Source organism: Bombus pascuorum, chromosome 9 (genome assembly GCF_905332965.1).
Source record: "Bombus pascuorum chromosome 9, iyBomPasc1.1, whole genome shotgun sequence".
In the NCBI taxonomy this organism is placed as follows: domain Eukaryota; kingdom Metazoa; phylum Arthropoda; class Insecta; order Hymenoptera; family Apidae; genus Bombus; species Bombus pascuorum.
In genome coordinates, this window is record NC_083496.1 from 12,694,703 (window position 1) to 12,721,475 (window position 26,773).

Here is a 26,773-nt window from a genome sequence, read left to right on the forward strand (position 1 = left end):
CGACCCGGGCCGCAGGACGATTCTCCTTCGGGGGACACGCGGAACTGTGGAACGGGGAAAAAGGAAGCGTACTAGGAAAAAGCGGGCAGCGCGGAGCCAGGAGAAGCTTAGGAAAACTGGAGTCCAGTTTGTCTGCAACTGTAAGCAGGGATAAAGTGGGTGGAGACACCGGCGGCGAGTAAACGTTCGAGTCAGCGCAGCGCGTTTGTAAACGTATACGCGGCCCCTTCGTGTTACGTGCTCGTGCGCCAGTGTCCTCGATTTTGTGCGATTTTTGAAATGCGAAAAATCACGGTACCTTGAATTTTATGTAACATTTTTTTAAAACACAAGAAACTACGATATCCTTGAGTTTATGTGATTTTCTTTTAAACACGAGAAGGTGGTCTCTTCTTAAATACGAAAAGTTAAAGTGTCCCCCATTTTATGATTTCTTTTTAAATACGAAAAATTATGACACCCTTAATTTTACGTGCTTTTCTTTCAGTACGAATATTTACGATATTTTTGAAATTATATAGGTGTTTCTTTTTGAGATATGCAAAATCACAGTGTCTTCTACTTGACGCGATTTTTTATTTAACTGCGAAAAGTCACAGTATTCTCAACTTCGTAATATTTTTTTAAAAACAAGAAATCATGATATTTTCGAGGCGGTTTAATGTGATCTTTACATAGTAGGAAATAGCAGATCCAAACGTCAAAATAGCGTGTTTTAGATTTTCTGTTTTCATCTTTACCAAAAATATGCAAGTGCTTTTGATAAAATTAATGCTGGTTTTTATAGAAACGGAGACATCCTAATTGTGTCACTTCAATTATGGACGTAGGTATTGTATGGAGCAGAAAAAAAAGGCGAACAGAAGGAATATTGATCAAAATATTTCGTCCGTTTCAAATTCAGATGCAATTTTCGCTGTAACGTGGGTATTATTAGCCGAAGTGAACACATCTAGCAATGTCTCATCTAATGAATAGAATAAGTAGAAAGTTGCTACTTTTTCTCTCTTTCTCTCTTTCTCTCTCTGTCTGCCTTGTTTTCAGCTCTTGTTGCTATTTATTATCATTTGATAATAGAAGAATCGATTCGTCTATGCACTAGTATCAAATTACTGTTATATAAATTTCTTCTTTTCTTCACGCTTCTAATTAACTAAACCATCTTCTTATATATTCAGCATCTATTAACGTTTCGTAGCTCCAATAGCATTTGACATTTGGTTTCAATTAACTCTGAATCAATTAGCTGTTCGAAAGCTAAGGCGTAAATCTGAACTATATTTTTATATTTTCATAATCAATAATATATTTGTTTTGATTTATATCGATATATTTCTTACGTAATATTAAAAGCTGAAGAAAATCAAGTGACATAGAATATGAAATAGTCGACGTAAGTGTAGAAATACGAGAATGATGTACGAATGTATAAAACGAGCCAGCTAACGAAATATAATAGAATTATAGATAATAGAACTGTCATGCATCTTGAAACGTCTATGAATACATCTACATATACGGAACAATAGAATTACGTTAGTGAAGATACACTATATTGATGTTATGCCGGGAGAATCAATCCTAATTTCTATAAAACATTTCTTCTGACACGTTTTATATATTTGAGAAATTCCATTGAGAAGCGCTATGATTAAATGTGATATTTTCCCCTATATGCTTAAACATATCACGAACCAGCGTAATAATGAACGTATTAAAAATAGAGAGACAAAGAGGGAGAAAGAGAAAGAGAGAGAAGTTATTTGAGAATATTCTATTCGAATTTTCTCACCACTAATTAATTTTCATATCCGCTTCATTAATTTCCATTTTTTATGTAGTAGCACTAGGATTTTCCAGTTTCATTCCAAGATATTGATTTCAGTCCAATTCCTATCGAACGACTACGATATTCTTTATTATCCTTCTTTTCTGAATCAATATTTTGCGGTATATTTAGCAATCTTACAACTTTAAATGTAAAGAACGTAACCTGTCGATGCTATAAACCTTCTATTCTTTTACCATATCGCTTTCAACAGTATCATACTGCATGAAAAAAAAGTTGAATTAAAAAAGATGATGCAAATGAGGTGGATGAAATATTCTTTGCGTTTTTCCACGTGTCACTTCTTCCCTCTATCTTTCGATCTTTCCAACTATACAGAAACTTATATTTCAGAAATTAATCTTTCTACAGAGTAATACGAAGGAACTTAAAGAAGTGAATAAATATAACGCCACGCAAATTTCATAACATAAATGTTATTATACACGTATACATAACGTAATTATTAAAATTTGCTGTCCGTGAAAAATTGAAAATCCGTGTCTCTCATATCTGACGATAGAAATGGAAGAAATTTGAAGGACGAGGAAATTATTTTCTAAATTGTTTGTTTTGAATTTTTCGTTATTTTATTTCACTGGGAAAGCAAGATGTTAATTACGGTAATATTATGATCGCAAATAGGACACGATTGAAAAATATAAAAGTACGTATAGTATACTCTGTAGAAATAAATAAATTCAACTAATTATCACAGACCGCACGCATTTGTCACCATTTATCGTCCTTCTAAATCCGCGAACGTGGTAAATACTAAAAATTCAGAGCATTTAAATGACAAACGACTGGAATTATAAATCATTACTTCTGATGGAAAGAAGTAAGGAACCAAACTTTCCAAAAACTCTGTATAAACGCGTCACAGCTCGTTGGAACTCGAGATGGTTCGCGAAACCGTGATAACGTATTCAAGAATGGGAACAGCCGAGAAATCGCGTATTCATTTCACACCGTCGATCGAACGTACCGCTAGTAAGAAAACAGCGAATCAGATCGATTCAACGTCGGGGATTTGTTCGTGGATCAGATCGTGGTATCGAGTGGGCGTATTGTTCGAGGGTCAGCCAGTTGAGATCTTGGTTTTGCCGTTTAACGAGGAACGTCCCTTCTGTAAATGAGACTCGATGACCTGGCGGAAAACGAGAACGAGCCCGTCCTGGGTCCCGGTTCTTGCGTAAAGGAACGATATCGTCGAGGAAAAAAGGATACGTGGTACTGGTACACGGACTGCGCTCGAGTTTCTTCGATATCATATCGTTGCTGACTCTTTCTATTTCATAACCACAGCACGCGAAAAGGTTTCTTCCGACATAAACAGACTCTGCGTGGGTAGAATTTAGTGAGAATTAGGTTGAGGAAAGAAGAGATTATCATTGGTAAAATTAGCTAATTTTGTTCGACGTAACAAAGTATGATCGCATATTTCGAGATGGAGGATATTTTCGACAGGTGATATCCTTTGAAGGCTTCCCTTTAAAGGATGCTTCTATCACAAGGCTGTATTATTTCGAGTTGCAACACTTTTGAAATACACGAAGGGCTCGAAAGCTAATCGGTATAATCCCGTCTCGTTAAACACGAGATACGTGAAGCAGATACCTTTTCATTGTCAAAACATTTAGCGGCTGAACCAAGTATCTACAACGACGAGATATTTCCAAGATAGAAGCTATTTTTAACGAAAGATTGACTTACGATGATTAGCCTCTAGCTCCTTCACATGTGCGACTTAGACAAATAAAAAATTCCTATAAACCACCTGCACAAAATTTAATTTTACACGTTTAATAGATTCATATAACGATAATAGCAACGAGTATCGAGAACGTTCTCGATCGAAGACTAAACACCAATGTATTGGGATAATTGTTTTTAAACGCAGGCATCCTCTACCCGGTAGAACGTTCGTATTCTCTGTTGAATCGAGTCAAAGGGCACCGCTTCCTTTCCGCCGATCTATCATGGCCAGTTGAAAATTTATCGACAGAAGGCAAGGAGACAGTGGCTACTGGTATTCCGCTATCCGATCCCGTATTTCGAGAATCGTTTCGTAACCGAAGCCCGATGCTCTTTGCTCGGCAATGCCGCCGCGACGCACGCCGTCTGCATATCAAGATGCCCCCGTAGCGCCGTGCCTTCTCTCCGCCTCGCGGGCACGTACGTCGCTCATTGTCAGTCTGTTACCTTTTTGTACTTATTTAATACCGTCCTCTGGCATTTTCCACGTAGCGTGAATGCGTAAAACGTGGCACGATGGCCACAAGGGGTGAGGGGAATCGCCGACGATGGATCGCGCGAAATCCTACGTAGAAATCGCCCGTGACGCGTCGCTTTTAATTGCATTTGGCGCTGGAACGGACTGCTTCCAGGAAAATCGTCTAATCTGTGTCTTGATGTGACGATGATCGACGATGAATCGCGAGTGAGGCTTGTACGAGGTTGTTGTACAAAGACGTTGCTTTGACAAGAGTAATCTTTTTTTAGTTCTTGCGCATTTCTTTTAAGTTTCTACATTCTGATAGGATATTTTTGTCTCAAACGTGTCTTTCCGACGTTAAGCATTTTCTTTAAGTTCTAGGGGAGTACGAAAGAATTGCTAGTGAAACGTTTTCTTGTTACAATTTTATGCTGAAGTTCTTTTTGGAATATTAAATATAGTTTTGTGTGTTGCTGTAAGAATGAACTGAAGAGTCAATCTTAATTCCAATTGCACAGTTAAATGTAAGTAATTGATGAGTAGAGCATCAGAATACACAGGATCTCTTTCTGTAAGATGCACAAATAGATTTTTAGGTGTTACCTGAATATTCCTGAATATCGTATTTGATAATATAATTAACAATACTTGTAGACAATTAGTGGTATCGTATCGACAAGTCTGGGTTTTGTAGAAGTACAAGGAGTGGACGTCGGTTCTGTTTATAGACAGCAGTCACCAAGTTGAATAGGAAATGCTTAGTCAACGCATTCATATAGGTTAGAGATAGGAGGATTGATCTTGATGAAATAGAAAGTGATTTCCGAGGCTAATCGTGCGGTTTCTAATTCTATCAGAATTCTTATCGGAATGGACATTCTACTAACTCCAATTTATAAAAAATTTAAGTGAAACTCATCGTCATGGTAACGAATCACTAAACAATAGTAATTACTACAAATTACGCTGGATATACCGAAGAAAGGTTCGTGAGAATCGACATGCAGCTATAAATTCATTAATATCGCGGCGGACAGTTATTGTAAAGCTCACCAATGATGCGCAACAATGAATTAGCGTGCGAAATAATGCATAAATTATTGAGGTGCACGACGAAGATTTCGATTATACAGCAGTGGTCGACAGGCACGCCGACTCGGTTAAGAGCCGAATAAGGGTGTCGAACTCACGCATTACCGGTTCTTTTATTATTCATATGCGAAAGTGAAGCGGGTGTAATGCTCGCGATGTCCGCGCATGAGACATTTAATTTCGCCGCGTGCACGCGCGACGAAGGGAAATCAACGGTCACGCTGCCACCCTCTTGTCAGGGGATGGGACAAGACCACGCGTGCGTCATTTCATGTGCAATTGTGCGAGCCATCGATACACTCACATCTCTACTATTGACCGACTGTGAAATTACGCTTTTAAAATTTTTAAATGCTGCATAAAGCTATCACAGACCTATGCTCCACTAAAATTTGGAGAAAATATTTTGTTAACACTAGAAATACCGAAGTTTCTTTAAATCACTAAAGAAGACTCTGCCATTATTGTAAACAAAATATTAGAAGCACTCGTCTTTGTATAAAGTGGAAAACTTGAAAATAATCATTTCTAAATGAATATAATTTTCGTCGATTTCTCAATTCGTCAGAACCAATTGATTCTGATAGTGTAATACTGTTACACTTGTTCACTGTATTATATACTCCTTATTGTTAAGTAGTTTTCTTTTTGAGCTATGTAAATAATTATATTACATACGTATCATTATTTAACGAATAACATCTAATTTGGTTTCATTGTACGAGCCGAGCTCAATTTGTAACTTATTGACTTTGTAGTTTATTGATACCGTGTCGTTGTATTATTCGTAAGATAAGAAGAAGGTGAATTTTGTTTTGTTCAAGACCTCTCGTCTGGAAGAATTCTGTGGTGCTCGCCAAGCTAAGATGGGTGTGACCGGCGACCGCGATCGTATCGCGCGGGTTTGTTTAAATAATCGGACGTTTCGGGACCGTGGCAGGTATCTCCGTGTCGGCATCTGACCAACCAATATGTATGATAATTTCGACATGCCTACAGCTCATAATGGATCCTGAGTATGTGCGAGCTGAAGGATACGAAAGTAAAAGAATCCAAGGACATGTATATTGGACTTGAAATATGTTCCAAATGAAAAAGTGGAAACTAAAGAGTTGATTTCGCGTACCGATTTTTGGAGGATTTAGTACCTTCTGCTAATAATAGCTTTTAAGAACAATTCTTTATATATTTTTTAAATTTACTCGTTACATATGATTAATTTTTTAGTCTTCGTTAACGTCGTGTACTTTTTGATTTGCAGAAATGTAGATTATTTATTTAGTAATATTTGTAAGGGTGAGTAAGAGGTTTTGTTGGTAAAGTAGAAAATTTAAATTATCCCTAGATTACTTTTACGTCGGTAATCTGTAAGAGTTGTAATCTACAATAGATTAGAATGGTATAAAGAGGTTGATGTCTATTCTTGTATCAAGAAATATCTGCTGTCGGTTAAATCGAAGTCGTCGATTTTCATATTCTCCTTGAGAAGATTCTTAAACAGGCAAGAAATCAGATTCCTATATTGTTTTATAATAATAGAAAAAAATTTTTTTAGTCAACTATTTGCAAAAGTAAACTGTACGAATCATATCACTCTTTCAGATTTTAATCAGTACTTTATTAATCTAAATGCTGCGCTTTAATTATTGCATGTTGCCCTATAATAGTTGATGATGTATAATTTAATATCTTATATACAGAAAAGTTATTGATAATAAAACATCTATGCAAAAAAAACACGTATCATGTAAACAATTTATAGCTTGATACAGTTCGACTATTCAAAATTCTATTGAAAAAATTATAATTTTTTAAGCTATAATATATTGTGGAACAAGAGAAGGACAATAATCAGTAGATAAATCAAACTTCTGAGTGAAATATGTATGTATATATATATATCACGTGAAAAAGCTTTGACAACATTTTATTGGTAACCGCAGAAAAAGCATTTATACACTTTCACACGAAATCGATCATAGTTTGTAATAATATCGAAAATTTATAATAATTGAATGTTGTACATAAATATAAAGACGACGATGTTGCACGTTCTCGTGTGTGCCAAAACTGTACAAAAATTATCTCGAACATCTTTCGCAACGCTCGTTGAACAACTTATTACTCGGTGATTGTGGCATTAATATAGCTTTCTCTTTCTCTTCGTTCTTTTCTCTCCTCTGTAATTTCCATTCCTCTCCCCTTTTAATCTCTTATTCTCATTCAGTTTAACAACTTTATTCCTCCCTGTTTTATTAGTAAAACGACATACTAATTGCATTCTGAGGTGCGCTTACAAGTTCGCAGAGCCATTCTTTGACTTTTACATGAGATGCGATATATTTAAAATCGATAATCAAATACACGGCCGGAGCGGGTGGAAGGAACGATTTTTGGTGTTTTTTTGCGCTTCTATAAATCTATCTATCCTATGTACTTTTTTTTAGCCGCGACAATGAAGTGCGATAACGTATATATTTATTTATTTATTCATATAATTTTTTTGGTATTTTAATCGGTACTTCGAACGCAGCACGCATAAATTGGTATTTTTCTTCTCTTCTCTTTATATCGCGAATTATTACTGATTAACAACAGCGATTACATAGTATTTAGACGTGGCGTGTTCCATTTTTAAATCTCTATTTTTTTTCTTTCTTTATTATTTTAATGTTTATATATGCATTTATATAATATACCTTTCTTCTCTCTAGAATTCCTTTGCGGTGGTGTCGTTAATGCGACAAACGTTATCGTTATTATTTTTTGCCCACCATCTCTTCTATCATATTGCTCTATCCATTAACATTGAGATCATCCCGATATCTGACTACTTTTACTTCCGCTTCCTTGTTCTCCTTCCTCTTTCTTTTGTTTGCTCTATTATTAGTTATTATTCCCTAAACCGATTCGTTTGACATTATCGACATATCAATTATGCATTTACCATGTTAATACTTATTAAATATTCTTTTAATTATTGTAGATCACAGACAACTTGTTCTTAATCCATAAAAACAATTCAATTATTATTTCTTTCCATAGGTTATCAGTGTATATTCGTGTTAGTCATATGTGTGTTCGTATACGTGTGTACACGTGTGTATACATGTTCGTTGAAAAGGTGTGTCTGTGTTTGTACGTGTGTGTATGTAGTTTTTACGTATGGAACAGGTCGCAAACTTGTAAAATGATGAAAGATCACGTCGAATGAGAATCACACGTAAGATCATCTCATATAATTCGATGCTGTGTTGAATATGTTAAAATTATCTTTTAATACAGATATTTTAACTGTTTCTCGAATCAAGCACCATAGTAATCACTTTTCGCGTTCTTTAGCGGAAAGGAAAATAGTCTATATGAAATCTTAGTTGCTTTTTACTATGCTTCCATTTTCTTTTTTGTAATTCAATCGCTGAAATTAGCGTTGTTTCATATCTTCGAACGTAGAAGATCAGCTTCAAGTTGCGTGGTACCCAGGGTGCGACTATTTGATCGATACTCTGCTCAACAATAATTCCAGAACCGAGCAATGGAAAATACTATAATTTACATTCGTTAAACATAGATCTCTGAGTTAATTATATAATGTGTTCAAGATTCATTCTTTATAAAATGCTACGTTTACATTATAACTAGTACTTCGTACAAAGTGGATATTAATATTGTTCAATATTATTCTAAATTCGCTCATAAATTCTAATAAAACTGACAATGCAGGAGCTTTCTAAGAATAACACTTGTAGGTAAGAGTCTATGGTAAAGTGTCGAATATATTTTTCATTCAAATAGTGGAATGATCATAAAATATCACAAATATCGAATGAACGATCTCCTTTAAGGTCCATTATAATTATGAATTCAAACGTAGGTAATATAATAATAATAAAACTAAAATTCCCGACAAAATTTACGCAAGCACCAATTATTTTATCATCACCATTTTATCTTATAAGCTCCTTTTCCAGAAATCTTTTCAATTATCTTTGAATTTCAGTGTTAAAGGACAGTAATGGCACGAAACGGATCAAGTTAATCCGAGTATCATGATATTACCTGTCCAAAAAGAAGAATATGAACTTTAAAGAATATTACAGCAGAAATTCATCAAATAACTCGAATTTGGGTGTTGGTAAAATTTGTTCAGCATCAATTTTTGCCATCGATCTCAGGGGCGAAGGTTCGCCTGTCCTGCGCCACTCGTATCGATTCACGCGCAGCAACGATGCCGCGAAAAAACCATCGTTACTTGTTTCACCCTCTGCGCAAGTAGCACCCTGTGTCCCTTTACGTAATCGCGGGGTTGAGTTTTCTTTGAGCCCGCTACGATAGCCGGCGGTTCGAAATCTATAATTTTAGAAAATGTCGCGTGCAATATCTGACTGTGTGCTACTCGTTATTCAATCAGAGATACAAAGCGGGAACAATGAACTTTCCGTTCCTTCCTATCGATAAACTTCACCCGATCCACCTTTGAAAAATTACATTCTTTCGCGACACGAAGCTGTATCGTGATGCCATACAATATGCTTCAGATAGGGCTGATTCGTGCTGTGTGTCGATCTACTGATAAAGAACTGATATTGGTTTGATAAAGTATCGTTCGATACCTTTTCACTGAGAGTTCAGCATACAAACAACGTCGATTTAAACGCCGACACTTCATCGGATCTTATTTGTCAATATGTTGCAGTATGAACGTATTTCGAAGGAAACATTTAGGTTCATTGTGGCAGTATCTCTTACAGACAGTATTTTCATTGATATCTCTCACTAACCACTTTGACATACAATAATTTATTGCATAAATCCTTTTATATTATATTATTGAAAAAGGATCGCTTGTTAATAATAATTTGTAATATATGAAATGTCCATTTTTGTTGCATCAATTTTCTAAAATTTCTTTTCAACAAATATTTTTATCCTTATATGTCATCTTAAAGTTGAGAATTTTCTCTATCATATATAATATTATTTTTCTAACATTTACGTATATTAATACATTCTTGTATGATTCAGCCAGCCGTTCAAAATCGGACATTTCATATGTTTCAACGTAATACAATAATAATTGTTTATAATTTTGCGAAAATTATATCAAGTCTTATAGTAATATACTTATAGCAACCTACTGATTCAATACGCCAGCAGAGTTAGAAGGGGCTCAGTAGTATCACCCGAGACTAGTCAGACAAATTCACAGTAGATACGAATCAGCCTTCTCACTCGATTTCCATCCATCACCAAATTTTCGATCACAACGTTCTACTCGTCGTTTCTATCATATCCGAGCGACCTCTATCTTCCTTTTTCCAAAATAAAACAAACGCGGAAATCGAGTAATCGATGGAGGAAGGGCGCACCCCTAAAGCGTAATTTGAAGTTCGCCGTTTTACGTCTCGGTGAATCGCGTCGAATATTCTCAGACAGAAGCGTGTATTTACGGTTCATGTAAAACGGACGTGTACATGTACGTGTATATGTATGTATGTTCTGTGTACGTGAAAGATACGGTGTATCGATACATGTGTGGTTCACGATTCGTCTACGATGCACGTGGAGTGGCGTTTCTCGGATGCGCGTCATGATCACACAGCAAGCAGATTAACTTAGTAATACTTGTTAACTTGGTAACGGTACTCTTAATTCATTAATTTACTCGTTTTAAGCTTTTAGTCCACTTGAGTAAACGCGACTGTTTCGCGCAAGTTCGGTTTCTCTCCTCTTCAGCGTTTGCCGATTATCACGACAGGGATTACATTTTCCTTTTTTCTCATTCTTTACATTTCCTTGGTCAAGTAAATTAGAGTCAGCCAGAGTTGTGCAAAAAGGATCAAGTGTGTGTATGTGTGTATGTGTGTGTTTTTTCACCAGGCGCGTGCTATCGAAGAAATGGGCAGGAATGCATTCGCTCGACTTAGTATCACGATGAGGAGGAGCGAATCGCGTGACTGTTTATTACATATAATTTGTTCTGTCAGTGATCGAATAGTATGGTACGTTCAACCCGCAGGAAACGATTCGCCTTATTTGTCTTGCATTCGCAGGCTTCCGTGAGAATAGTTACGTGAATTACATATACGAAGAAAAGATCGTACAGGGTGTTCCAGAAGAAGCTCAACGACAAATAATTCCTGTACTCGACACGATATATATATATATAATGATCTCCAAAATCGATCCATTTCGCAATTCTCTTTGATATTATGCTACGAATCGCGTTTCTCCAAATACATGTGGAGCACAATCGTTGAGAATTTATACAATTTCTACGTTTGTACAACGTTCCTCGAGCATCGCTGTGAGCAAATTCGGGAACTTGTTAAATCGCCGAGAAGAGGGATTATACAGTTTAGGTACGGAATGGTTTCCAGGTCGATGGTTCATTTGCATCGATCTTCTCTCAATGGCGATCGAGTAGTGCCGGGAATTTATCCTGGAAGTTCTTCTATAATGTTTCGGAAGTACCCTTTACGATACGACGAGACCCCAGAGATCCTCGGAATATCGGCAACGAATCCGAATGTAATGTTTCCTCGCTGGATCCTCGCCAAGCAGCCGATCGTTCGACCTCGGTGCTGGGCTAAAAACGCGAGTCACTGACGGATTAATCGATCAGCAAGAACCGAGAGGTCACGTTCTTTGCACGCGTTTCTCGTGATGCCGGGCGGTTGTCGAGTAGAAAAAAGTCTGTCACAAAATATCATTATATCTCTATTGGATAATAATTAGCGCGTACACAGTGTGGGACAGTATTATGCGATAGCGTTATGGCATATTATTAAAACACTCTCTTTCTTTCTTTTCCTTTGTCTTTCATTTTGAACGACACTCTGGATCAAATTCTATATCAATTGAATTCTGTTTTTTTTTTTTGTTTCTTCGCTTTGAGGAGAGGACGCCGAAGAATATATCCTATTTTTATTTTCTTTCTTTTATTTTTTTATTTTGTATTTAATTGGACGCAATTGAACGTCCGTTCCTTTCAAAAACTCTTACTTTGAGCATCGTACACCACTGGATCAATCCGTGGAAATACCTGAAGATACGGTCGCCATTGCGGTCTTTCTTTCTCTATTACATATCTCATAAAATTCTCGTTCTACATCTTTGATAGTCGGTGAGAGAATATTGGCTATATTTGCGGTCGGTAACTCGAACAAGCTACGTAGAAGAAAAAATTCTTTTCCTTTCGCTTTTTCTCTCGTTTCTTCTAGGTCCCATTCTTGGGTTCCCGCTTAGTGCGGTTTCCAGGAGATGTTGTTCAGACCTTGAAAGTGTCGCTTCAGACTGCTGCCGTCGGCCCAGGGGGAGTTGAGATACTCGTCGTCATCGTCTTGCTCAAGTTTCTGAAACAGGTGTATCAGCGTTGGTTAACCTTGTAAATGTATACAGCGCAGACTGTAAGAAAATCAAGCGTCAGATGATAATTTAGTAAAGTTGGGACAGTCACAGTTGGTACGTAAATTTACCATTTTTCCACTTGGCAGTTTCGAATGATGAAAATTGATTCTTAATCTTCTTTTAAAACAAAAAAGAAGCTATCCTGAAGATAAGGCGCTTGAATTTTCAGTATTGGCGAAAATTGATAAGTATCGCACCTACATTTGCGCACACATCTAGGTACATCTACTCACATCTACTCACATCTATACACAAGAAAAGTGGAAAAATTATAGTAATCGATACCAAATCTCCATTATTTGCGTCTGAACTTTGAATGTCCCAACTATAGCGAGTAGCGACTTAATGATAGTAAATTGATTACCTTGTCCTGTTTCAGAAAGAAAAAGTTGATAGAAGATCTAAAAGTGATTAATTCTCTCACCTCAGATACATAATTTTCGCACTCTCCCTTTTAGATTCGCACACTGACCCATCCTTCGCAGACACGTACATGTACACATTTTAACGAAGACGAAACGTCATTCTTAAAACCAGAGATTTGTGTGTAAGGTTGGGATTTTTAAATTTTTTTTTTTTTTTTTTTATTTTTATAACGTTTATTGTCCAAGAAGATGAGTATTACATGTGTATGTTATTCACAATAAACAATGAATTTCGGTTGTAGGGTGGATTAGGCAAAAGTACCGATACGCGTCGGTACGACGTAGCCATGGTCTAATATGTGTCGTGGGTTTTAGGTTTTTGCGTTTATTTTTTTGTTTTTTTTGGGTTTAAGTCGCATTGGTGCGTGATTTTTGTGTATTCTTGTGTGTGTTGTATTTTGTCCTGAAACTTGGCCGCAAAACAGGACTGATTTTTAAATTTCCTTTTTTAAGTTCTGATTTAGATTAACGAACAAAATTTTCCATAACGTAGATTTTATTTAATTTTTATTTTTTATTGGTACTTGCGTACTACGAAATAATACGTACATATTTTAAAAAGAAATCTTTTAAAATCCCTTTAAAATCGTACTTCTGACGCTATTGCAATTTTATTGCCTCGCTCGCATGCTACGAAATAATTTTATCGTCAATTTCATTGATATCCCAAGAGGCTCTTGAAGATCTTTAATGCCACCAAGAAGCTCGTCAACGACAACGATCGAAAGATAATCCAAGTTTGCCGATGATCTTAAATAGTTAAGCAAATGAATGGTCTTGTAATCTAACCTTAAAGACCAGAGAGCGGACCAAGGAAACTTTGCATGGTTCATAAGATATAGCATAAAATTCATTTTCGAAGTAATATCGTTTTTCCTCGATCTTACTTATTCTTTAAAATTTAATATCCTTTCTTTGTCCTAGTTTCTAAAATTTACTAAGAAAGGAAATAAGGTACAGAATTCACTAGATAGTAATTCGCCAATACAAAATAACAATTACAAAAATAATTATTGAGAACAGTAAACGTTGTTTAAATTTGCAATAAGGTGCTTATTTAATTTTTTAATAATGTGGATATAATATAACGAATAATGCATCAACATTTAAATTTTGTCTTTTTTTCCAAGATAATTCAGAGTTCTTATTATTTGTATTTAATTCAGTTAAATATGTAAAAAACCATTATGTATTTAAAACAACGTATCTTATAAGGTTTTAAAATCCCTTTTTATTTAAATTCTAAAAATACTTGATATTTCGAACAACTTCTATGTAATTTATCTGAATATGTAAAGTAACACATTTAAGATAATATAGTTATCTTACAAAATTCTAAAATTCCCTTTTTTTTACTACGTCTATCTAATGGAACTAAATAACTAAAATAATAAAATTTTAAAATCCATTTTTTCTTCAGAAGCTCTAGGTGTTTAATACTATTTTTATTAATTACTAAAGACTCTTGTTATAAAACTACATCTCTTCATTTAAAATATAAGTTAACGTTCTATCTTGAAATTAACGAAGGAACGATAAGCGATCAATTTGTCCCAACACTCTCACGATAATTCCACCGATCGTTTGCGCGAAATGAAAGCGAACAAAAACTAGTGTGCCGGGGAGAAATAAAAGGAAAAAAAGCGATCGCGCGAACGTAGAACGATTAATCGTTTCGAACGAGAAGACGACAGCAAATCCCTTAATGTTTATCGGGCGCATGCTCTACTTGCTGCTCGAAACCAGTCCAACGCAAAGTGGTGCCGTATTATTGATCAAAATGTGTACACGCTATTCGACGTTGAAAATCTTCGAAATTGTACGCGATTATCGATTATCACTTCGTAAAACAGCATGCGATTTCCTGCAGTAACATTATACCGAATTTGATACGTCGATCGAACGGAAATCAGAAGCTGTTAATGAATCGGCCAATTGGAGGTACCGTTACGAGAATAAAAATAAAGCTTCGAAATGGGATAATAGTGTAAATGCAAGATCGTGTGTAGGCAAGATGCCAGAGTCGGGGCTATATACTCAAACATTCAACCCGGACAGCCCTATCGATCGAGTTACGCTAACGAGTGATTTCATTTAGTATTAAATTCATGTTAAAATGTGTATTTTATTGATCATGGACATTGAGAATGTACATAGCTTAGAACGTTAGTGGAGAATGAAAGATAATTGCGTGATGTTCGATTCTTCTGATAGGTTGTTCCACGTTTCAATTATGGAATTTTCTATGCTTTTAGAAGTTATTGCTCAATTATCTCAAAACACTCAAATTGTATTATAATATTTTTCGCAATTTTGTATTATTGTAAATTGATTTTCCAAAGGAGATCCATCCTTCTAAAATAGTGTGAAGTAGTGAAAACAGTGCTGAGAAATCGCACAAAATAAAATTAAATATCTTGTAAATAGCTTTTTTGGAAATATAAGTATATCTGACTTAATTGTACGTTGTGGTTTTTATTTCTTGTATTCCAAGATTAATATAATAATTATTCTTTAAGCCTTGAATTATAAATGTTTTTACGGTACCCCTAAATTGTAAACGTGGATCTTTCATGTTTGATGCATTTTTCAGTAAGTAATACTTGTTAAAACAATCATATAACATCTTCTAATGTTCTAAATTGAAGTTATCATAAAACTTTTGTCAAATAACTTTTTTAGATGGCAGAATACAAGTTTTCTATCTATTGTCTCGCGAGAAACTCAACTCGGTCGAAATGGCCACGAAACGAAACAGCATGAAATATTCACCTTTACAGTTTAAAGGTTAACCTAACAGTAACATCGTATCCATTCGTAACGTTTATGTTTCATCTGATATCTTGGGGTCGAAAAACGAAAGAAAATTAGAGATCGTAAATTGCGAAATTTCAAAATCCTAATTAAGATCTTTAGTGAATATTAAAAGAAAAATGTTACTATTCGTCTGGTCTCCAGGAGTAGGTGACCACGAATAGGTAGAGGAGTAGTCAAGTGAAACAAAGTCACAAGGTTCAGAGTTGACCTGACAGAGAAGGGGTAAGAGCAGGTTGAAAGTGGAAACGGGGTGAGTTGTTGGAGTTAAGCTAGAAGCTGGGACGGAGGTGGTTAGGTTAGAATCGATGCCTGCGTCCTTGCCTGGCCTCACTCACGCTACTCACGCATCCCATATAGAGGTTGATTTACGTATAGGAAAAACGTATGTACACGGTACACATTTCATTGTAGATTTAAAACGAATTAATTGCTTGTGGTTTGTCCAGGAAATTAGATTGAAAAAGATGTTTGTACCATTTGGAATATTTAATATGTAACTTTCTAATTTTCATCCTTTGAATTTTTAATTCTTTTGAATGTAATATTTTGTACTACTTTCATTTTACGATTACTGTAGGATGATACTAGAACTATAGGTATCGCTAAATGTAAATACATATATCTATGCATGTATATGTATACATAAATACATAAATGTATATCTATCTATCAATCTATCAATCTATCAATCTTTTAATTACTAATGAACTATGTGAAATAACGTTCTGTACGATTATGTTTTATAAAAGTTTATCCATTTGGACAAGAAAATAAAAGCTTTTATTCTTTCTGTTTGTTTAACAAAATGTAAGTATGTATTTCTTAATATCACGAAACTGGAATTAGAGAGATCAATTGACCTAATTTAATTTCATAAACTGTATTCATCGCTATTTTCGTCTTAGTCTGGATGATGTTTTACATTTATGCTAATTAAATAAACACATGAATATACATTCAGATACGGGCACGACGCAAGTAGCATCGTTCATGGTATTTTATCGTGTTTCTGGTCGTCGCAAACGTCGAATAAACTGATATTTGACTTCGTGTAATTTCATGTAGTATATGACTAAATTCGTGTTAAGTTCAGTACTCTTAGTTAAGATATTAATATAAAAAAATCAATTTATCAATCTGTAATATAATTTACTATAATTTCTCCACAATTATTTCTAACAAATTTAATATCCTCACCACCTCCGAAGAATAAGTCTGCTGGGAATTAATTTTGGTACCACGACCGTAACTAATTACATGTTGCGCTTCGAATTCTGATACGCGCCTCCTAAGAGAAATTGATTACATTGCGGCAAGTAAACTGATCGTCGTGGGACACCGAAAAGCCGATGGGAATTTCCTATTAAAGCAATTCGAATCTTTGACGAGCAGATAGATCTGTCCGCTGTACTTACATATCGGTTTCGTAGGTTCATAATCAGTATCGAGCCATTAAAAGCAATATAAATATCATCCAAATATCAATTCCACTGTGAATTCAGGTAAGATATCGATCCAATATAGATAAAAATATAAATATCTTGGAAGATCAAAGGATAGGAAAGTATCCTCTCTCATAAAGCTGATTAATGTTTTTCATTTATTTTGAAAGGTGACTGTAATACTGTAAGTTATTTTAAATTAATGAGAGAAGATTGTAAAAAAGCGCAAGTAATTTTTTTGTCTATTTTCTTATTTATTTAACTCCTTTATCTCTAAATTATTAATAGCCATAAATATTTACTTGTAATTTTTAACGTAATAAACAATGTTGATAATTTCCTGGCACGATAAATAAAAACTTAATGAATACGAATATTTCGATGTTTAGGAACTTGTGAGGACTGATTATATCTAAATACGAGAAGGATAAAACTTAACGATTTCAATTCAATCATTCACACAGTTTACGCGACAAGTTGTTTAACTGTGAGGCATCCTTAAGGAAGAAAGCTTTAGTAGCAGTTTTGGCAAGCCAACAACGCTATTATCTCTTCCCGCTTTGTTCGATGAGCTCCTTTCTCCACGATTCCATTTTTCTCAATAAAACAGGAGAGCTAACAATGAACCCGAAAGAGATTTTTTTTCCCTTATCTATCCATTAAAAGTGCAAGCGCGGCTATAAACTCGATAAAATATTGCATTGTATTGATTTCCTTTCTGTGTTTATAAAATTCAATTTTCAAGAGGTCAATAAATATTATCAATAAATGATCTTCCTATTTTTTTTATTTAAAATTTATCGCATATCGGTGATTGTCAAAATTTTAATGCCTCTGGTGAAATTTATATTCTCTATTTCGAATAATAAATCGGATGATAAATTCGCACGCTTCAGTTTTCTATGACATTTGTGGTTTAATTCCATCAACAGATAAATGCTCAAGTTCATTCACATATTGTGTAGTTGTACGATACGATACAGAAATATGGATGGGGAATATGATCTCTTCTATAGATCACGCGAAAATACAGAGCTTGTCAAAAGAGTGGTTTGATTTCAAAGAAGATAATAGTTTTTAAAAATAGAATTATAAATTTGCATTAAATTTTATATTAATCCTCGTTTCTGATATAGAAGAATCCATCATTCTAAAAATATGTCAACTAAAAAATTTATTGTGTGTAATATAATCCTATGTAATAAATAAAAATTAAAATTTGTTGACATTCTTTCTTTTTTTTCTAAAGTATGAACTACGAAACTATTGTGAATTTTTTGATGTAACACATATTTTGAAATGACGTGTAGTAATCCATTGATTTCGCCGTAGACTACAAGGCGCTCACTCTCCTTTCAAATATACTCTATATGGAAACAGGACTCCATGTGTCATTAACAGTATTTTGAACATCACATTCTCTAAGCTGTCAGCATTTTCAACTTTTATTACGATAGTTTCTTTACCATCGATATTTTCGAAATGTAATTTTTTTACATTATTTCATTACATACATTACATTGAATCATGTATATTTTAAATTGACAACTTAGTAATGTACAAGAATTGAAAGATTTAATTAACTATTATAGAAAATAATATTGAAATTTCACTTCTGTAAATATCCGATGAGTATTATATGTATATTCCGGCCTCTCAATTTTTTAATTAATCCTTCCTTTCATAAGAATTTTATTTTTTATTAATTCTCTATCGTCCTATCCTAAATTTATTCGTTCAATATTTCGAAAAAATTTAGATCTAGAAATTATTAACTTTCTACTTTCACATATTTATATCGGAACAAAGAGTAGGTAGACATTTTTTTTTGCATGAAATGTAATTATCATGAGGATAAGGATTTTCGTTTAACTCAGATAAACGTTTAAATTACGCTAAAAAAAGGTTAGTTAAATTAATTGAAATCGACAGAGTTCCGTGATATCTTCATTACGAATTTTACAACTTCTCTCAATAATTGAACAGCGAAAAAGTAAATCATAATTTCCGACTTTCTCAGTGCTCTCGTATAATTCTTTCGACGAGTCAAAGCACCCTTCCATTTATAGCATAGCTCGGGAAAAACTCTGGCGACTGGTAGTCTGGAAAATAAAGTTTCCTATTCCCCGTTCACTGGAACTTCTGCTATTTACGAGAACAGCATAATTTTATACTTTCATAATTTCGTCGGCAACACCGAAATCAGGCAAAGAATCGCCTAGTTTTCTGATCTCAACTCAAAAACTGCAATCGACAGCGAAGACACTCGATAAAGACGAAGATTCCCAGGAGAAAATAGGAAGTATCGTAACTATTATGTAGAAAGAATAAATTTTATAAGGATTATTTTTCATAATTTAATTAAAGATTATCACATATTCTCGAAGCAATTTCATTGAAAATGTATTTCGATCTTCGTAGAATCGTAAAGGTGTGTCAATTTTTTTATCGTTACGAGAATAAAAATATGTTCGAAAAATAAAGGAATTGGAACAATGGTATCCAGAAAAGAAAGATAAGCATTTGACCGTGTTTTTACTTGTTTTTATTGTGTGAACATGCTAAATTCTGTTTAACGCAACGTAACAAACAGAGAAAAACGTTATAGGAGAAAAGAGTTGTGTTTTATTCGAATATCGAAGCAATAAAAATCGTCCTACATACGATAATATCTGTAATTCGATGATAATTGCGTCTACAAATAAATTATATAAAAACCAATTACTTATTTTATACTAACGATAAAAGAGGAAAATTGCCTTTTACGATTGTACGATGGAGTTTTAATTTCAGATGTACGCAACGCACAACGAAAGATAATATCTCACTTTTTGCAGTCAAAATTCAAATATCCCTGAAACAAATCTTTATTTACGTCAGATTTCTATACTTCCGTTCGTAAAAATATAAATTTATATAAACATCCGCAGTTTATTTATAAATAAATCCAAAATTTATTATCCAACAAGCTTTTATATCTTTTTATTTCAAAACATGTGTTTTTAAAATCACGATAAACGCTAACAGAAAATCCAGATAAATCTTGTTCGACATAGAAACGAAAGATTTCTGCATGATAAGAGGATGCGATTCAAACTGGTGTACATATGTCAGATCTATCATCAGTTCATATTTATCTACTTAATTCTGTTCTACGTTCTATCTCGCGAAGTGTTGACATTGCGACCGTTACAACGGTTATTTTGACGTTGGACCCACGTTTTTCATCTCTGTAACATTATCGTCGATGCAACTATAACGCATCTACAGTGATATGAACACTGATTGAAATAACTGGAGCAAGAAAGTCAATCAATTGTCTAACTGAGCTTGATTTCTTGTAAAAGGATTTACTCCTTCTGTTCTATTGATAACTGATATTTTTTAGGGAGTTTTGGGAGATAGCGAAAAAAATTGATGTTGATAAAGGAAAAGTTATACTACGGATTCAAGGGATAGGTTCTGATTCGTTTCTAATGTAAGTATGTGTGCCGAGCAGAGCATCGCGGAGATTGATTTTGTTCTATTTGTGTGCATACAAGAGCGTATTTTAAACGAGAAAGAATATCGTGAAGGTTCGCGCTGTTATAGAAAATAGTCTAATATTTATCGATATTCTATTAAATAATTTAATAGAAAATATTTCTAAAGTGAAACGCTTATAATTTCGAACGATTAGTAAATTGTACGGAGAAATTCTAAAATGAATGTTTCGTGTATTTCAGGCTTATTTGTTTCTTCTTGAAGTTTATATGTTTCACAAATTGCGAAAATGAAGCGTTAGAAAGAGTCGAATAATTAATAAAAATATTTGTGACGCAATGAAAATGGTTCATCAAGTTCTGCAATTGAACATGCAATTTTGTGGAAACACATGATATAATAAGCGAGTTCAAACAGGGAGGAACGTCGCAAGTTTCCACGTTAACGCTATTACCGTGCTTTCGTATTGCTAAAAGCAAAGACAGTTGAACGTTCGCTTCGGGTAATCAGGTTGCGTTAAATTCGCATTCTCTCCAGTTCATCGTCCCTCTTCTCAATAAAGACGATCACTTTCCGGAAAGTCTTTTTTTCATTCTTGATTTACTTATAATAGCTTTTCATGTAGATTAACTATATCTTAATTATACTTTTATAAGAAAAGACGAGCATTAAAAATGGATCTCTTTGAAGATAAAAAGATATACATACGTAAGTGTATTTTAACAAGATTTCTTCATTGCCAAAGATTTAAACCTTCAGATTTACTCCGCTATACCATGAAAAGAAAACTAGTAAAAACCTGAAAATAGGGTGGCTTTATCTTTTGAACAATGTTATACAAATAAGAGAAACAATTTTAGAGCATTTCAGTCGCAGAATTATCAAGTAAGTAAGAAAATTCTATTCTTTTTCGATAGAAAAGAACAAATACAAAATAATTACTCTCATGAGTAACTAGCTTCCTTCTTAAGATAAAGCAAGTGTATAAAAATTGGTTTTATAAGAATCACAGTTTTGGAGTGTGGAAAATCTCTTCAATACACTGCTTCTAGAGCATCTTTGCTCTTGGATTTTTTATTCTGTGGACGAGCGTTAACAAAAGGTAATCGTAAGCGAGAATAATTATTTTGATCGATAAAGTCGTTCATTTTTTACATACTATACGTTCTTTTGTTATCTTTCTCGTCTTTCTTTTTTGGAAGAAACGTTCTAATGTAATTTTATTCTATCGAATTCTTAACCTGAATTTCATTCACGTAAATCCTTTAAACCCTTTGTAGTTTATTGGCGCCATTACAGCGACATTGATAATGTGAAGATTGTTTCTTTTATTCTTTTCACCAATAAAGGTAGAATACGGAAGAAGGCTACTGAATAAATAAGTTCATAGACATTTATGGACATTTTTCTTAAATATGTTTACAACACTATGACTCTTATTTACTTCGAAGGAGTAATCTTTTACGGCTCTAGAATTAATTCAACCATTCATTTCAAATAATCTTGATAATTAATAAACTACTTCATAATTAATAAACTACTTTCCCAAGAGCTGCTCAAAATTTTTAATTCTGTTTGTTGAACAGTATGCTTTATATATGAAATCTGAAAGGAATCGAAAAATGTCAAGATACATGAATGTCAAGTCCAGTTCGAAGTAGAATCGCAGATGGCTAATATATCCTTTGACATTTCACCCGACCATCAAAGGTAGCAACGTAAACGGAATTTCCACACATCAAACCAAACTTCCCTCCCATCGAAACGCTCTCTCTACCTCATGACACGAAACCTGACAGCTCAGATTTCCCGCAACAAACATACGACAACGTTAAAGATCTTCGTACAAAGGGTTAAACTACGTTTAGGGTTAAGCCAGGCGAGCATCGTTCGGAAATCTCGAGGCCATAGATACGATTCAACGATGGCTAATCGTATTCGATGCGCAGGCCGCAGTGTTTGCGCAGCCGAGTGATCGGATATCTTCGGTTTGTCGCGGGCCACCGGCGAAATTGACCGTGTAATCATCCGATATCGACGCTTTGTAGAGCTTGCTGACCATGTGCCACGGATATTTATATACCTACGATCCGCGAGCACCGTTCATCTCGAGCGTATTTCATGCCTGTTTCCGCGCACAAAGGCCGCTCGATAACCGTTTTCCAACGACGATCACTCCGTTCTTCCCATTCGATGGCCGTGCACTCTCGGCTAAGCTTTTTGTCCTCGCCAAGGAATCTCTCCGTGGATTTACGTCGATCGGATCGATACTCAGCAGGATACGCGAGGAAACGGGTTCTTCCATTTATGGATTCGTGAGAAAGTGCGAGTTAAAACGGAAAACCGAGGGTGTTCGAAGTTTTTAAGAGATGAAAAAGAGATTGACGCTGCTGTAGTATCGTGCAGTCTTTTGTGATGTTGATGGATATATGTTCGTGTGTTCAGGAAAGGTTCTGATAGCGGTGTAATGTTTAAACTGTTACGAGAGAGTGTATTGAAATTCCAATGCAGATGTTGAAGGATTTTTTAGACGTGGTAAAGATAGAATGATGGTACATACAGGTATATGTACTCTCCTTTCTTTCTGAAGGTTTCAAAGGTGATGAAGATGTTCCTAACATGTTGGAGAGATCCTGTCGGCAATATTATATTTTAAGAGTTTTGAGAAAAATGCAATGGAATTTCAATAAGCATGCAAAAATTTCGTTTGGGCATGATAAAGATCCAATGATGATCTATATATCATATTTTTTCTCCGAAGATTCACAGCTATAATGTTTATCGAAAAAAGCAAAAGTTAATTTTCTATATGTCATTTATGAATAATTATGACGATTTTATTGGTGATAAACTTTGTCAAAGAATTCTATCGTTATAAAATCCTAAAACCTAACCAATTTAGGGTTCTCATATAGATTAATGCAAATAACAATCGATATAATTGCACTAACATTCTATTGTGTTGAATTCTTCAAATCTTTTGTTATATTCTCATGCGTGAATAAATACAAGCGTCGCTTAACAAAATCAGTTTTTAAATTTTTACTGAAGCATACGTAACGAAGAAAATACCTAAAGAATTCCGGTTTACATTCCTTTTTCAAGTTTTACACAGTTACGTATCACGTAATTACAATTCGAATATTGCTATTCGTCCCTCAATATCATCTACTTCTTTCGTAAATTTTTTATAAATTTCCAAGATCGCGTTCTATCACAATATACAACTTCGTTGATATATTTTTTCTTCTTTTACTTTCAATGAGTAAATCGTGGGAAAATTGCTTTAACACGATTACATGGTTAGAATTAACGATTTCTTAAAACCTTACGCGGCTAAGTGTTGCTAGATTGACCAGAAACCCTATGATCCAAGTAACGTGGTACTCTAACTACCAAAGCGCTTAAAACCACCTAAGTGTCCTATTAACGACGTTTGTTCTGGCTCGACTGAATCCTGACCATTACTTGTGGTTTATTACGCTATTAGTCGTAACAACAGAAATACGTGATCTTTGATATGTAACCAGTAAAATAAGACTCTTGTTACACGGTATAATAAATTCTCGAAGCTGTTTTCGAAAGGCGTATGCTAATTTCGCCGCGTCCGAAACTAACCCTCTGAAATGCATTTTTCAAGAAAATTATAGGAATGTTATATTCAATGGAGATTTGTGACGATTTTGGGGTTTAAAATTTGGAAATTATTGTTAGTCGATACGAGTATCTTATTTTGCTAGCGATAGAAATTATGTGTAAAAGTTTGTTTAAGTAGAAATGTCCTTAATATTTTGAAATTTTGTATGTAGTAGAGATTGGAGAATGAAGTATCTTTAAATTTGTATATACACACGTGTCAGATTTTTGACTAGCGATTGATTCAAATTAACAATTTTTAACACTTTAACAGCATACAGAAATTGTTTCCTTCTATATTGCAAATATTAATTTCGAATATGATTCAATTAACTAATAAACTTTTGAAGTTTATCTGTTGTTTGCTCGTTCAGATTTTCCAATTTTCCAAATAGCTTCCGCCAACGGAAAGTGGTGATACCATAGATTTATATACATAGAGTCTCGATAAATTGGATAGAGAAAAGAACCAGTCAGTCAGATTGCTGAAATGGGATTCGAACCCCAATTTTTCGTTTGGCAGGCTACTCGAAGCGATTGACCTATTTGACCTATCGATAAATTCTTTCTCCCTAAATCGAACATTCGAAATGTTTACTTCCTGCCGAATTAATCTTTAGAGATTAATCATGATACAGCAAATATCCAATATAACGTCCCTCTATACACAATGCTTTCACATTTAATAAAGTTCGATATTGCATATCGACAATAGTATTTTCTCAAAGTTCAGGAACGCTTGGTTCTGAAAGAATTAAATATAAAAGCATTTTTGTACTTGTGTAGTACTGCGACTACTTTTGTTAGAACCACGAAACCCGAATTAACACACACTTTTAACAAACCCAGTTCCGACACCACCGAAATTCCAAAACATTCTATCAGAAGTACACTCAACAACTGAACTTACATCGAACAAGCCGAAACATTCTCAACGCCACAAACAACTCCACGTCCATAAAATCTCGAGATATCTAGCTTAGTTCAAGCATGAAATTTCTAACCTACTTCCCACTTCTCCTCGACCAATTGGAACTAACAGTTTTTCTTTCTACAAGATTGTAAGGCACGTGAGAACGAAAATGAAAAACGCAGAAACAAATGACCTTTTAGATCTTACAGATCTTCACGCTTACCCATGAGTGTAGTATGTGTTGGGTATCTCATCCAGGCTTTCTCTGCTGATGTCGTCGGCCATGGCGACTTTCAGCTGATGCCCGAAGCTTGCTAGGTCTTCCCTGAAAGCCTCGCTACCGGGTGTAAGGGCGCCGCTCGTCAGTGGTAAAGGTGTCGCGTTACTTCCTTCACCCTCTCCGCCGTCCTCGCCCTCCTCGCCGCCCACGAGGACCACCTCCTCTTCGTTGTAGATCTTGAAGTAGGCGATGGTGAGGTATATCACCGAGATTATGAAAGACGGTATCGGAATCGCCATCGCGTACACCAGATTCATGTAAACCTGCGGGGAACACGTCACGCGAGCAACCTCACTGGATGGTTCAACGTCCACTTCTGCTTTCGCGCGGCGTATCAAAGAATACCTCGTACGTGCTGAATTGGTCAGGGGACTTTTGGGACTTTTTTTGAAAAGGATTTATGCAAAGAATTTATCAAATGGAATGTTTCAGTTTGATGAAAGCAGTTGCCTCAATTTGTCGGAATAAATATAAAGTATCACGGAACAAGTATCTTTTAAATTATGACAAATTTTCATTAAATTTCTTGGAAGATGTAGAAAAGTGTGAGACGAGCAACTATAATGTAAAGAAATAATCTAAAATTCAAAGAATAATAACTGTGGAATAGTAATTTCCTACTTAGTAATCAAGAAAAGACAAATCTAAAATATCCAAAGGTCAAATTTCCTCCAAAATCTCGATCTTACTATCGATACATAGACACGTGTTCAAAACATGTCCTCTAAGACCTGTATTAAGTGAAAACAGCCAATAAAATACTATTTCACTAACAACACATTTTATCTCCGTCCGATACCAAAATTCGCGTCTTCACATTTTCATCCAATGAATTTCCTCGGTGGCGTCAAACGATCCAATCTCTGAACGCATCTCGAGGGCGCCGTTAATTTACGAAATTGACACACGTAGTGTGGTAGGAGTGGCAAGCTTTTCCACCGGCAAATCCACGATGTTATCGTCGCTTTATAATGGTCAGGGCGTTCGTTCTATCTCTCTCGGTCTCCCTTTCTGCCCATTTTCATCCTTTCTCGCTCATGTGGATTCAATTCTACCGCAGCTGAAGAGCGGACGAGCGAGAAATTTTCTTTTCTTCCGGACAGCGCGGCACGAGTTTCATCGAGTACGATGGTTTCCGTCTTTGTCGTCGGGCCGGGTATTCAGCCCGCTTGAAATGCATTGTTCGTCACCGTACAGGCGGCTACGTTTCCGTAAACGTAACGGAATTC

At 35.0% G+C, this 26,773-nt stretch overlaps 1 protein-coding gene across 1 annotated transcript in view; it reads right to left on the reverse strand.

Annotated features, from left to right (window-relative positions):
- Positions 1 to 7,048: 7,048 nt before the first annotated feature.
- Positions 7,049 to 26,773, reverse strand: part of LOC132910993 (protein tipE) — a 39,099-nt gene continuing 19,374 nt past the window's right edge. Inside the window, exons 5-6 of the mRNA XM_060967256.1 lie at positions 25,488 to 25,807; positions 7,049 to 12,493 (exon numbers count right to left, since the gene is read on the reverse strand). Coding sequence (XP_060823239.1) covers positions 12,430 to 12,493; positions 25,488 to 25,807 — 384 coding nt within the window. The 3' untranslated portion in view covers positions 7,049 to 12,429. The remainder of the gene's footprint in view (positions 12,494 to 25,487; positions 25,808 to 26,773) is intronic.